The 15350-nt window shown below is 43.3% G+C and overlaps 1 protein-coding gene across 1 annotated transcript in view; it reads left to right on the forward strand.

Annotated features, from left to right (window-relative positions):
* LOC124788973 (ATP-dependent translocase ABCB1-like) overlaps positions 1-15350 on the forward strand; it is a 131965-nt gene that overhangs the window by 9013 nt on the left and 107602 nt on the right. The window contains exons 4-6 of the mRNA XM_047256262.1: positions 4752-4947; positions 7188-7412; positions 8806-8931. Coding sequence (XP_047112218.1) covers positions 4752-4947; positions 7188-7412; positions 8806-8931 — 547 coding nt within the window. The remainder of the gene's footprint in view (positions 1-4751; positions 4948-7187; positions 7413-8805; positions 8932-15350) is intronic.

A 15350-nucleotide genomic window follows, 5' to 3' on the forward strand; every position in this document is an offset into this window, starting at 1 on the left:
CTCTCTACTTCGACCATCATCAGTTATTTTGCTCCCCAAATAGCAAAACTCCTTTACTACTTTAAGTGCCTCATTTCCTAATCTAATTCCCTCAGCATCACCCGACTTAATTAGACTACATTCCATTATCATTGTTTTGCTTTTGTTGATGTTCATCTTATATCCTCCTTTCAAGACACTGTCCATTCCATTCAACTGCTCTTCCAAGTCCTTTGCTGTCTCTGACAGAATTACAATGTCATCGGCGAACCTCAAAGTTTTTATTTCTTCTCCATGAATTTTAATACCTACTCCGAATTTTTCTTTTGTTTCCTTTACTGCTTGCTCGATATACAGATTGAACAACATCGGGGAGAGGCTACAACCCTGTCTTACTCCCTTCCCAACCACTGCTTCCCTTTCATGTCCCTCGACTCTTATAACTGCCATCTGGTTTCTGTACAAATTGTAAATAGCCTTTCGCTCCCTGTATTTTACCCCTGCCACCTTTAGAATTTGAAAGAGAGTATTCCAGTCAACATTGTCAAAAGCTTTCTCTAAGTCTACAAATGCTAGAAACGTAGGTTTGCCTTTCCTTAATCTTTCTTCTAAGATAAGTCGTAAGGTCAGTATTGCCTCACGTGTTCCAGTGTTTCTACGGAATCCAAACTGATCTTCCCCGAGGTTGGCTTCTACTAGTTTTTCCATTCGTCTGTAAAGAATTCGTGTTAGTATTTTGCAGCTGTGACCTATTAAGCTGATAGTTCGGTAATTTTCACATCTGTCAACACCTGCTTTCTTTGGGATTGGAATTATTATATTCTTCTTGAAGTCTGAGGGTATTTCGCCTGTTTCATACATCTTGCTCACCAGATGGTAGAGTTTTGTCAGGACTGGCTCTCCCAAGGCCGTCAGTAGTTCCAATGGAATATTGTCTACTCCGGGGGCCTTGTTTCGACTCAGGTCTTTCAGTGCTCTGTTAAACTCTTCACACAGTATCATATCTCCCGTTTCATCTTCATCTACATCCTCTTCCATTTCCATAATATTGTCCTCAAGTACATCGCCCTTGTATAGACCCTCTATATACTCCTTCCACCTTTCTGCTTTCCCTTCTTTGCTTAGAACTGGGTTTTCATCTGAGCTCTTGATATTCATACAAGTCGTTCTCTTATCTCCAAAGGTCTCTTTAATTTTCTTGTAGGCGGTATCTATCTTACCCCTAGTGAGATAGCCCTCTACATCCTTACATTTGTCCTCTAGCCATCCCTGCTTAGCCATTTTGCACTTCCTGTCGATCTCATTTTTGAGACGTTTGTATTCCTTTTTGCCTGTTTCACTTACTGCATTTTTATATTTTCTCCTTTCATCAATTAAATTCAATATTTCTTCTGTTACCCAAGGATTTCTACTAGCCCTCGTCTTTTTACCTACTTGATCCTCTGCTGCCTTCACTACTTCATCCCTCAAAGCTACCCATTCTTCTTCTACTGTATTTATTTCCCCCATTCCTGTCAATTGCTCCGTTATGCTCTCCCTGAATCTCTGTACAACCTCTGGTTCTTTTAGTTTATCCAGGTCCCATCTCCTTAAATTCCCACCTTTTTGCAGTTTCTTCAGTTTTAATCTACAGGTCATAACCAATAGATTGTGGTCAGAGTCCACATCTGCCCCTGGAAATGTCTTACAATTTATAACCTGGTTCCTAAATCTCTGTCTTACCATTATATAATCTATCTGATACCTTTTAGTATCTCCAGGGTTCTTCCATGTATACAACCTTCTACGCAGTCGTAAAACACTGTAGCGCTTCTGACGTTACAACATTACCTGGCCCTCTGTCAGTCAGTTCGAGTCCTGCCGGGTGGGATCATCGCCAGCCAGATTCATGACGTCACAGAGTGAATCCACAATAATTGCTGCTGCCACTCGCCTTGGACTGTGCCCAATTTGATCTCCATGTCAAATCCATAGATGTAGATATTTGTTTACTAGTTTAATTCCAGTTGTACAAAATGCCAAACTCACTGTGCCCACGAGCTGAAGCTAATATCTCGTGGCACGGAACTGTTATATCGAAAAACAAATTATTTCATAATTTTCGAGTCGTTGAAATGAATGAACACTGTCACAAAAACGTACAGGGAACTGGTATACGTCTGAAAGTTGTTATTGTGGTATCCTCGGAGAGGCTGATGATCACTATGTTCAAGCTATTCAGCCGAACTGAAAATATTTCTACGATGGCTAACGACCTTTGTAAGGTGCTGTTGGTGATTATCTCACGTGTGCTGCCTTCGTAAATTCCAAAATGTCTTTCGCGTATTGTCAGCATTACCCACTTTTTCCACATGAGTTCGTCTCCCAGTGAGCTGATGAATGGATATGTCCACGGTACCTAGCGTAGGCATTTACTTTGGGCAGTGTGCAAAACTGGCCCTGAGTGGCCGTTTTCGTCATTATACATGACTGTTTCTACAGCTGAATATTCCATCTCTTATAAACATGGCCTTGTATGCATAAAATACATACGTAGGAAAAGGATGGTTTGCTGCACGTCAGTGCAGCAACTAATATTCACCCTTCTCGCACCATCTGAAGTCTTCTCGCTGCAAAGAATACGAGTTTTTGTGGATGATTGGGATGACGACTGTTCAGGTCTTCGTCTAATTATTCATATTTAGGTGTTTGTTGTCCCCGTCTATATCACGTCATCCAAATGCCGGGGCGGCTCCTTTGAAAAGGGAACTGCCGTTTTCCTTCCCCATCCTTTCGTAAACCGAGCTTGTGCTCCGTCTCCAATGTCATCACCCTCGACTGGAAGTTAAAAGCTAATCTTCCTTCTTTTCCTATTTGTCGAAACTATGTACTAATACTGGAATCGAATAGTGGCACGAACTCAATCAATGTAAGTTTGGACATCTACTATTAGCTGACTCCCTCATTTCTGTATCACTGCATGACTGGAGTCTCTAGCATAATGAATAAGCTCGTTTTAAGAATACCAGTCTCCGTCATCCTCGGGTTACCTTTCCTTGAAATTTTCCTTATAGGACATTTATAAGGAACTAGTTCCTTCATATTAGGTGGCCAGTCCATTCCTGCTGTCTTCGCTCTATTGTTTTCCTTAATTACCACTATTCACCAAATCTTTGCTGGACTCCATGGTTGGTGGTTTTACTGTCCACTACATCTTTAACAGGAGCCCATCGCTGCAAGATATTTCATTTTTCCCTATAGCCCATGTTTCGCATCCATAAAATAGGCTACAAATTCAGCTGTTAACCATCTTTGTTTATGTTGCGTGAACAAAGCACTTTTCTTTAATTCGTGACCACTGCTGTTTCCTCTCCAGTTATTTGTTGTATACCTTCTTTGTTTCTTCCGTTTACAATTATCTTACTTACTAAATATTTGTATGAATTTGTTTGTTCTATTTTATTTCCTCTAACATTAACTTTTATTTCTTCTGAATACTTGTAGTTCACGAGTATTTCTGTCTTTCATGGGTTAATTTGCATTTTGTATTTAACCCTTAACACTAAACACATACCTGTTAAGATTCTTTAGAGAATTATTTCATGTGAAGCAATCACAGCTATGTCATCCGCAAACCTAAGCATCTATATTCCTTCTTTTTTTCATTTATTGTGGTACCTGTACAATATTTTTTGCTTTCATGTACTCCATACTGAATGTACGTGTTGAATAGGGATAGGGAGAGACTGCATCCTTGTTTAAACCTTTTTAGAATTCTAGCTTCTTATTGTGCATTTATTGCCTTTACTATGGCAGCTTGTTCTTTGCAAGGTTCTTTAAGGCAAACTGATCTACAGCTGAATTAGCTTCAATTTAGTTCTTAATGTGTCTGTGTATCATTCTTGTTAATATTTTTGAAATGTGAGTTAGAGGGCTAAGAGTCCTGTGTTCATCATTAGTAACCGCTGTGTTCTTCTTTGGACCATTATCATGTCACTTTTCTTAAGGTCTTTATGGGTATTACCAGTTTTATGCATATCACTGACTTGTTTTTGAGTCTAATACCTGAAGCATTTCACTTGGGATGTTAACAATACCATTACTTCTATTTTCTTTCAGATCATTTACAGATTTTTCGAAATTTTCTTTAGCAGTTTGAGGCACCATTTCAATGTTTTCGAGTTTCTCCTCATAAATACTCTTAAAGAGGCCCATGAACATACACACCCTTTTTACAGTTCTCCATAAAATGTTTTTAAAATGTTGAAATATGTATTCTTCGAGTTACACTTCACAAAGTCGGGAAACTTTAGTAGACCAGTGATATGTACATATTCCTTCTGAAAGACAGTAATCTGTTTGTTTATTTATCATAACTATGATTTGTGATAATATCTGATGTGGAGGCTAACTGAATTTTATAATTATCCTATCGACCTACAGAATATTCTCCCTCTCCGCCTTTGCTTCTCATTTTAGACAGTAAGTTGCCTAAAACAGGAAGTGAGTATTTACTCATACAAACTCCGTGATTAGAGTATGGAGGAGGAAATGTGTGTACCAAGTAGATAACAAGAAAGAAGCTTACGTCTCAGAAACGAAAATAAAAGAGCTGTCCGTCAGCTTGATACATTTGCAGTAATACCTGAAATAATAGAGCGTTTCATTCTTGTTTGTGTGTGTTCAAAAAACATTAAATAAATCAGCAACGGAATTTGATAATGTGGTGTCTTCTGTCATTTGTCACAGTCCGAAAAATTTTGAACTGAGGCATACAAAATGTGTTGTTCCAGGTACAGCGAAAAACTGCAAAGTGCCGTTAATATCAGCAAGAGAAAGCACTTCGTAAATGGAATAAACGACGCAATCTCGTGGATCTCAATGTTCGGCGGGTACGCTCTGGCTTTCTGGTATGGCGTGGAGCTCATCATCAGAGACAAAGATTATCCTGAGAGTCAAAGAACTTACGACGCTGGCACTATGATTGCTGTAAGTATGAGGCACAGCGTGCAACATCTTAAAATAATTTGACAAATCGTTTATCCACACAAGAGAATGGATAAGATTAACATGGAAGTCAATCATGTTTCGCCCATCCATCGAATCTGTATAACTGCATACATGTTTCTATTCTGTGTGAAGAATGACGGGCGTGACAGCCAAAATTGTGACAACGCGAGTAAATATTCGCTATAGTGATAATTATAGACGCAAATGGGACAAGCAGGCTATTGAATGTATTATGGCAACTGAAATTTTCTCTCCGTGACACCAATATGAAATTAAGTCCTTTTTTGTGTTCGTATGCGTTAACTTCTTTTTCTTCTTCCTCTTCTTTCTTCCGGAGTTAGGCATTTGTCTGTTACGTCCTCCTGTTTTGTGTCTTGTCTGCAGTTCGTTTCCATTTGTTTTTATCGCTTCTTTCTTAGTACAGTCGTTGATCTTTTCCCTCCTGGTATTCATTATTATTTTAGACCTGCTATGTTCATTTGTTCTTGTGACATGCTTTATACGATTTAATCTGTTCATTTATGGTTCAAATGGCTCTGAGCACTATGGGACTTAACTGCTGTGGTCATCAGTCCCCTAGAACTTAGAACTACTTAAACCTAACTAACCTAAGGACATCACACACAATCATGCCCGAGGCAGGATTCGAACCTGCGACCGTAGTGGTCACGCGGTTCCAGACTGTAGCGCCTAGAACCGCACGGCCACTCCGGCCGGCTGTTCATTTATGCTTTTTAGTTTAATTCTTGTCTGATTGTTAGACTCCTTATCATATCAGTAGCCTATTAGTTAATTTAAATGTCAGCCTGATACGATAACACGTTATTACATCGCGTTTATGAGAATGGTGCCAAAAATACTTGAGTAATAAATCATATTATATTTTACTATGTGACGAATATGTAACAAAAGCTGGCTGGTGAGTTCCGGGAATGCTTTAAATGTTGAGTAACTTTCACAATTTACCTAAGCGATTTATCAAATAGTATAAACAGCACTCTCATACTTCTCGAGGACGACGCTCCTATCCTCATGAAAGTACTGCCGGTGCATGGTACTAATGAATTACAAAACAACTAAGGCAGTACTGTGGCCTGGCATAGTGAAAGACAGCTGTCTTTAATTGAGGATCAGTGGAAAATATCGACTATAAAAAGAGAAAAAATTGATACTATTTGATTACAAGCTCACCGAGTCGGATTCGGGACGACGACAGTTCAAATCCGCGCTCAGTCATCCAGATTTCGGTTTTCCGTGATTTTCCTAAATCACTCACCTTTGCTGAGGACACAGCCGATTTCCTTCCCCATCCATTTGTAATTCGAACATGTGCTCCGTCGCTGATGACCCCGCTGTTGACAGAACGTCAATGTCTAATCTTGCTTCCTTCCTTCCTGCTGTTTCCCAGGAAACAAAATAACATATGAAGGAGGAAGCAGACCATCACAGGCAAGTAAGCCTAAAGAGGTCTACTTGTATTAAACACTGGCAAAATTTTGAGGTTTCAATTTCTGAGGATGTGTATCCGTAGCATAAAATTTCTGGAATGCTGAAAACATGAAGAAAAGAGAAATGAAGCGTTTAACATGTGGTGTTACAGAGAGATGCAAATTAAGTAAGGCGATAAGATTAAAAAATGACGAAATTCCGCAGGATCGGCAAGCAAATGCAGTATGCGGCAAAAGTATGGCTAAAGGAAGAGCCATAATGATATGACGAATGTTAAGACACCTCCATGTTGCTAAAGGACATGGACTGTAGAGGAAAACAGATATTGGTGTTTATCCAACAAATAATCGAGGATGTTAAGTGTAAGTTCTACTATGAAATAAAGAGATTCGGATAGGGAAGGAAGTTGTGGTGGGCAGCTTAAAACTTGTTCCAAGTCTTTTGACGAAAAAGCAGCTTTGAGAGGAGACACGTAAGGAATTCACAGAAGTGCCGTAGTAGTTTAATAGGTCGGTACAGCACATACTAAATCGTAACAGAGAGGCTAATATCGATTAAACGGAATATTTGGAAGCAAGAAGACGTTGTTCTCGCGGAATTCTATGGAATACATTTAGAAAACCAGCACTGGAAGGGTTAGTTTTCAAGCATGCTATCTTTCACTTCACTTCTTATATTACATTGATCGAATTAAGGATTGATTCGGGAATTTGAGGAGCTGGGCAAAAAATGTATTAGGATATCGGGTTGGTTTTTATTGTTCCTTGCAGATTTTCTATTCGGTGATGGACACGTCGTGGGTGTTCTCTGCGGCGACTCGTCACTTTGAGGCCTTCTCCACCGCTAGAGGCGCCGCCGCCAAGATATTTGCCGTCATAGACCGCGAGTCGCCCATCGACAGTCTGTCTGACGAAGGAGAAAGGCCACACTACGCCCGAGGGGACATTGCCTTCAACGACGTCCACTTTGAATATCCGTCACGTCGAGGTGTCAAGGTAAGGCAAATAATAATCCCTCTACACGACTTCTCTCTTCACTTACGTTGTCATCGTCGCATAGCCTCACTGTCAAGTCCAGTGGTAAATGTAGTGTCTGAAAAAGATACTGAACTCATTTCCGAGGAACGGACTCTAATCTTTACCGTCAAATCCCCATTTGGAACTCCTTTCTTTGCCGCACCGGGTTGTGGGACTGTCCTTTACCCTCTTTCTGATACTTTCCTGTCTGATACGTAAGGCAGTGAATATCATAACTTCCTTTTGTATATGTCCAGTTTTAAACAGATATTCTGTTGTAAGCAATGAATAGTAGAAGCTCTGTATTTTCGCTGCTGCCACATATATGCAATAAAACACCTGCCGGAACACTTTAAGAGTCACTAATAAATGCTATGCTTAATTTCAAACTATTATTATTGAGAGAAGCAAATCACAGTGGAAAGAGGAGCAGAGCGCTCGTTCAAAGACATCATAGTCGCCTATCACACTTTTGGCCATTTAGCCATTTTCAACTACAGTAGATTGTCTGACATGTATACATACGGTGTACCAGCGGGAATGGTCAACATTCAGGGATATGACAAGAACGACCATTCTAAGCAAAATGGTCTAGTAAATATGGGCTCTAAAATTGTATGCCTTAAGAGCTACAAAGATTTATCATCTTCCATACTGTGAAAGAAATCTATTCTGCTGCAAGTTCTTTGCTTCCCATATTTTGAGAACTACCAGTGTGGACAAAAAAAAGAAAAAATGTTCAGTAAACCAGGACTCCAAAATGCATACCTTAAGAGCACTCGTTCATCTTCGTTACTGTGAAACACATGTGTTCTGCTGAACAGGTGCTCATAGCTCTTAAAGTGTGCATTTTAGAGTCCATGTTTACTACGTACCTGTTTCTTATTCGGGTCCATGCTACTTCCTCGCAAAATACGGAAAGCAAAGATCTTGCAGCAGAAGACATTTGTTTCACAGTATCGAAGAAGTGCTGATAGCTCTTAAGGTATGTACTCTGCAGCTCTTGTTCAATAGACTTCTTTGCTTCGAAAGACCGTTCCTGTTTTATCTATGGAAAACTCACCGTATCTTCAGGATCACCTTTAGAAGCGTCGGATGTATTGACACAAATTTAAACTGAACTGTATACCATTTGAAAATGTAGTAGGGTGTTTTTCGAACAAATAATTTCAACAGACTAAGGTGTCGATGACATTTTTCAAAAAGTTTTATATCCGTAACAACTCCAGAGAAGAAAAATCAAGAATTAACTAGTGAAACTCCCTTGTTGTAAATTCTTCAGTGCTTTATACTGGGAAAAACATAACACAGAAGTCAATTGTTTATCGTTTACCCTGTTCAGTATTCCGTTGAAGTTTGTTCCTGCTTGCAGGTCCTTCAAGGCCTCAATCTGAAGATCAAAGCTGGCCAGACGGTGGCGCTTGTCGGAAGTTCCGGCTGTGGGAAGTCCACGTGCATCCGACTCATCCAAAGATTCTACGACTCTCAAATCGGTTCGGTAGGTATTTAATTGGACAGTTAGTTAGTCTCTACTTTAGTCAGTGACTTTCCTGAAATGACTGATAGTAATGTGAATTACCAGAAAAAGTTTTACGCTATGACGCTGCGAATACAATATGCCTCTAGTGTCACCTGATAATCAGGTTCGCTTCTCTGGGTGCGCTTGTCCACAAATTTACCTCTTCTGTGGAGATTTTAAAGTGAGTGCAAGAAAGATTAGAAAAAACTAAGGGCCACGTCATGGGAAGGACATACCTTGCTAACAGTGTGAGTGTAGACATACCTGGGCAGTCTGTTAAGAAGAGGAGCGTACTGAACACGGCAGCACGTTGTGAATTAACCAAGTTTGAGGGTGATACGATAATCAGCGCAAATTTACACAAAAATACTGGTTTCTGTGGAAATACTGTCCAGCATAGGTGTTTAATATCTCTCAGACACTGTTTTTAATTGCATAAACAGCGACTCTGGACCACCACAAGTGTCTGACGAACAGACTTCACTCCGTTTCAGCAGAGCCATAGGGGCCTCAGGAAGCCGTTCCTACTACTACTGTACGGAGACAAATCTGCTACATAATTTTCACCAGCCTACGACCGACGAGTGTTTCAGCGCCTTCCGGTGACTTTTGACCACTCAGCGCAGATCTGCTCCACCACCTGATACACTTATCCATTATTCAGTATTTTACTGAGCCTTATATGTGCGACAGTGAAGTCCGCTTCGTACCTATTGCCGCCAGTTTTTATAATCAACGTGATATAATACACTGCTGGAAAAAAAATTTGTATGCCCTTTTCGAGGACTGCAATTCATTCAAGATTTATTTTTACAACAGTGCATATGGAGTACATGAAATGATTACATTTACAGATCACTAGCACAAGCGGTTCTGAGGTACCAGGTATCGACGCGTGTTGAAACACCCATATTTGAACGTGGTGTAGCCTCCACGGGTGTTAATGTAGGCGCTGGCCGGCATCCAGATGATCATTCAGATGGCGAATACTATCCTGGTATACGTTATGTCACGTTTGCTCGACCTATTTACGTAGTTCTGTCAGAGTTGTTGGTTGACAAGCTGCACGAGTCACTTCTCGTCCCGTCATATCCCACACGTGCCCGATTGGAGACATGTATGGAGGTCGTCCTCGTCAGGGAAGCTGCAGAGCACGTTGAGTTTCACAGGCAGTGTGTGGACGTACATTATCTTGTTAGAATAATACATCGCCTTCTTGTTGTGAAAATAGCAAAAGAACGGGTCTAACAGCATACTGCAGGTACCGAGCACTGGCTAGCGTCCCCTACAGAAAAACCAAAGGTAAAATAAAGTTCTGGATTTTCGCACCCCAGACCATAAGGTCTTGGGAGGCGTCAGTGCGTCTTGGGCTAATGCACTCTACGAGACAGCACTCACCAGGTCTACGTCGTAGGCGCAAACGACCATCACTGGGGTCTTTGCAGAATATACTTTCATCGCTGAAGACTACGGCGCGCCATCTTTCAAGTGATCCTCTGACGGCACCAGTCGAACCATTCACGTCGATGCTAAGGCGAGAGTGGAAGACGGGCTAGAGATGCGCGTGCCTCTAGTCCCACTGCTAGCAACCGCTCCTGGTGAGCGTCTGTGTTGCATGGTCATCCGGAACCTCGTTTACGTGTGTGTCAGTGTACATGCAACCACTGGTACTAGCATCATTGCATATTGTATAACACTGATGCAGCATGTCCAACTTGTGTGGCAATTCCCGAACTGTCGTCCCCCCCCCCCCCCCCCACACACACACCACCACCACCACCACCACCACTACCACCACCACACTGATAACGCTACAATTTGGGATGTTTCCGACTCGCTCAGTTAGCTGTAGGTAGCACGAGTGCGTCTTCGAGGCATGCTTGCCTGCTTGTTTCGCACGTTTGCAACACAGTGAGGCTTCTGGTTGTGAGGATTCCCTATTAAAGGGTGGACACAGATGGTGCTCCGATAGCTGCGTCACTACGCTGTCTGCTAGTGGACGAAGTCGAAGCCCTTATTAGCGTATCCGCTGTTCCCCAAGTGGCATATGCCGTCATCGCACCAAAATCGACTTCGTCTGTCCAGGTGTAATAATTCTTTTTTTCTGGCAATGTATTTCAACATTCCAGTGCAACATTTAACATGAGCGGGGGAAAGCGCTTAAGAACCACTCACAGCGTAGCCGATTTAACAGGCCAGCGACCGTTAAATCAGCCACTAGGTTTTGATCCTGGTCTGAAACGCTGCCCTGCCACACAAGGTAGTCAGCGGCGCGTTAAGCTGCACGAGCAGTTGACAGTGTGCAGTGCTGTCTGTAGAAACTATTTTCCTGAATCACTTGAATGCTGTAATGTTTCATTTAACAACGTCACAGGCCTCGGAGTCTTTCGTGGCAGCACGTCTGGATAAAATCTTCTGTTTCCAAGCCGCGTCAATTCGAATAAAATTCTCGAGCTTTCGATGGCCATCTCGGCCATCATCGTCAGGAGTGAAACCACTGACTGGGCTGGCACGGTTTCTCCCTTATATAGACACTATTGTGGCTACTGGCACTAATGAGAGGGGGTCGAAACGATGCGTGCGCGGAAGCTGATGGGGCAGCTCACTGCAGCTCCGACCAGCTGCGGAACCGAGTGACGTGAGGTGGCGCGAGGAGTCAGCGCCACATCCGAAACTGACGCTCCCGCCCCGCTACAAGTGTCAAGCATTCGTCTTGGTTCTTTTCGACATCCAAAGCCCGCCCGCAGGAAGCAATGACGAATGCTTGACACTTGTACCGGGGCGGGAGCGTCAGTTTCGGTTGTGGCGCTACCTCCTCGCACCTCACGAGGTCCACGAGAAAGACAGGCCCAGGCGCTTACGTCACGAAGGAAGGCCTGAGTTCGCTCGCTCGCTCAGATCAGCAAACAAAATGCGTTCCCAAACCTGTTAACTTGCAGCTGGGTGTGTACACACCAACGAGAATTGCGTCTTGTACTGGAATGTGCTATTATGCAGACTAACTGATTAACAATATTACAACAAAATTGAATTTAAGGTCAATACTCAATATAAATGATATAACGGCTTGTTAATAGCATTTAGTCTCTTCTGCTTAATAGTTCTCGTTCCATACAAGAAGTGCTGCTTTATGCAAATGATAATCATTTTGGCTTGGTTTTAATTTCATTGTACCCCAGTACAGCCGTAACAAATTATTAGTAGGCCTGTGGACTTCCGATCATTGTAGGATTAATAACAGTAAGACTCCATAACAGCGGATTCCAGTAGAAGATGCAATTCTCGTTTGTATGTACACACTCCTAGTTACGAGTTAACAGGTGCAGAAACGCAGTTTGTCTGTTGAGTTGAGCGGGCGAACGACCTCTAGGCCTACCTTCGTTACGTACGCGCCGCGGTCTGTGCTTCTCGTAGGCCTCGGTCCCGCGGCTGGCCGGAGCTGCTGTGAGCTTCCCAATCAGCTTTCGCGCACGCTTCGTTTCGGCCCGTCTGACTGGTGCCAGAGACCGCAGTTGTGGCTACATAAGGGGAAAACCGTGCCGGTCCCTTTTGATACCTCTGACTAATAAGAAAAATATTTAGGACAAATTCTCGACATAAAACTGGCATGGAACTCACATCTCCTTACCATCCTACACAAAGCCCGAAACCGCCTAAAACTACTAAAATTACTAACAGGTCGTGCATGGGGTCTACATCCTTTTGCCGTTATCCTCACCTATAGTCCTAAATTACTCATCCCCCGCCCCCCTCCTCCCCATCCTAACGTTGCCTGCACGTCTGCCTCCCCTAAATTCTATGTCTCTTGAAAGACATACGCTCCGCCTCACCTTCCTCATCCGCCCACCTTCCCCAACTCGCATCCTCTGCCAACTCACCCATTTTCCACATCTTCTTCTCTTCCTAGAACGTCTTCGAATCCGATACACAAATCACGAAACCTAGGCCGAGCACCCAATTTCCCACCCACTAATCGCCAATCTAGGTACCCTGCTGCGCCACTACGTCCATATTCAATCCTCCATGCATATCCATGCCTTATCCATCATCTCCCGCCGGAATTTTAACCAACTGCTACTCCACAACGATGAATTCCGTCCCGAAATAAACCCTTCTTTCCAACCCTAATCACAGCGCTCCACATCACACCATCCTCCAATTTTTTCCTTCTCTCTTTATCCACATTACTGACTTGTAGTCGTTACCTGCGGTTCGACAGGGCTCCATAGCCATACTCGTCGTAGTACCTTAATCATAATAATTTTTTGTGTGTCACCTCGCATCACTGTTATACCACGAAATCATTCTCATTCAAGAGTGACTGTATTTTAACCGTAATATAAAATCATCGAACGAGTTTTAAAAACCGTCAATATTTTCATCGTTTTACAAATCCTCGTATATTGCTACTTGCTTTTATGTAAAAATCGTCACTATCGTTCACCTATGTATTTTTTACAAAATCATCTTCTATTGTATGTTTTAACCATTTTTAAATACAGTTTTTGTAGACTTCGACTGAAGAGCGGTTTTTTAAATGCTGCCAGACCGCCTCCCACTGTGGGGAACTGAAATAACAATAAAGAAAAGAGAAAAAAAATAGTCCGGCATTCAGTGGTTTTCCTCCTGACGACAAGATTTTATTCACTGTCGCAGTCGTTTCACGTCAGTATTAGTATATGCCTATGCTTGGTTTCTAAATCTCGACTGGACGAAACATGAAACTCCAACCTTCGTACCAATCCGAAGAAAAATCTGAGACAATATGCAGAATAATATATACCTTCGAGAATGAAATTTTCACTCTGCAGCGGAGTGTGCGCTGATATGAAACTTCCTGGCAGATTAAAACTGTGTGCCGGACCGAGAATCGAACTCGTAACCTTTGCCTTTCGCGGGCAAGTGCTCTACCAACTGAGCTACCCAAGCACGACTCACGCCCCGTCCTCACAGCTTTACTTCTGCCAGTACCTCGCCCTCTACCTTCCAAACTTTACAGAAGCTCTCCTGCGAAACTAGTTCTGCAAGTTTCGCAGGAGAGCTTCTGTAAAGTTTGGAAGGTAGAGGGCGAGGTACTGGCAGAAGTAAAGCTGTGAGGACGGGGCGTGAGTCGTGCTTGTAAAGTTCTGCAAGTTTCGCAGGAGAGCTTCTGTAAAGTTTGGAAGGTAGGAGGCGAGGTACTGGCAGAAGTAAAGCTGTGAGGGAAGGTAGGAGGCGAGGTACTGGCAGAAGTAAAGCTGTGAGGACGGGGCGTGAGTCGTGCTTGGGTAGCTCAGTTGGCAGTCTGCTTTCCGCAGCGCTGCGGCGAGGACGTCTTGTTTACGTCCCGTCCACGCGGTCGCGAGTGACCGTAGTTGTTTACTACTGCGTTGTCGCTAGTTTAGAGTCCATCACTACCGACACAACATGGCACATTCATACAGACAAACCACCATCAAGATCAGTTTTCAACCCGATCATGCAAGACCGCGAGCTTTTGAAGTGGAACATTTTCTACGTGAAGACGTTAACATCGAACAGCGAGACATAATTGGTATCCATCTCTCTATCACGAGCAGTGTTGTCTACGTCAAGCTAGTAAGTGATGAGGTGTGCAACCGAATCGTGCGCGCACATGCGAACGATCTTAAATTCAAACATTCTGATGGCCATATTGGGGCGGTATCTATCGATCACGCGGGGCTTGGCTTCCGTACGATACGCGTCTTCGAACTCCCATTCGAAGTACCACCGGACGTAGTCACCGCAGCTTTCTAGCCCTACGGCAGAGTGGTCAGGCATATGGCCGAAAAATGGACCACCTTTACAACGTCCCCCGTTCTTAACGGGGTACGACAGATTAAAATTGAACTGACCAAACATGTTCCGTCATATCTTGTCATCGGCGGATGTAGGGCGATCATTGTGTATGACGGTCAGCCACGCACTTGCTCTGGTTGTGGCCAAGAGGGGCACGTCCGGTCGGATTGTCTCCGACGACGGCTTACTCAAATCCCGACAGGTGAATCTATGACTCCTTTTACGGTGACGACCCTTCCTCTCAAATACGCCGAGGTTACACTGGCAGCAACCCTTTCCGATGCTGACCACATTAGTCCGATAGCCGCCCCAGATAGCGAGACCATGATGGCTTCTGCAGTACAGGATCCGGCCTCTACAACGGCGCCCCCACCTGAAGATAATCACCGACCGACCTTGCAAGAAGGCGTGGATGCCGGGATGGACATTGACCCAGGGAGTGTGCCGACAGCGGCTTTTCTTCCAGACACCGGAGCAGCTGCAGAAATCCACCCACATTCAGATACTGAAACACACGTCCGTAAACAGCGCTCCCCGCGAAAACACAAGAGACGGCGGCGTGTTCCATCGGACGAGTGTTTGCAGCGATCGTCTGGCAT

This window comes from Schistocerca piceifrons, chromosome 3, assembly GCF_021461385.2.
Source record: "Schistocerca piceifrons isolate TAMUIC-IGC-003096 chromosome 3, iqSchPice1.1, whole genome shotgun sequence".
Taxonomy (NCBI): Eukaryota; Metazoa; Arthropoda; class Insecta; order Orthoptera; family Acrididae; genus Schistocerca; species Schistocerca piceifrons.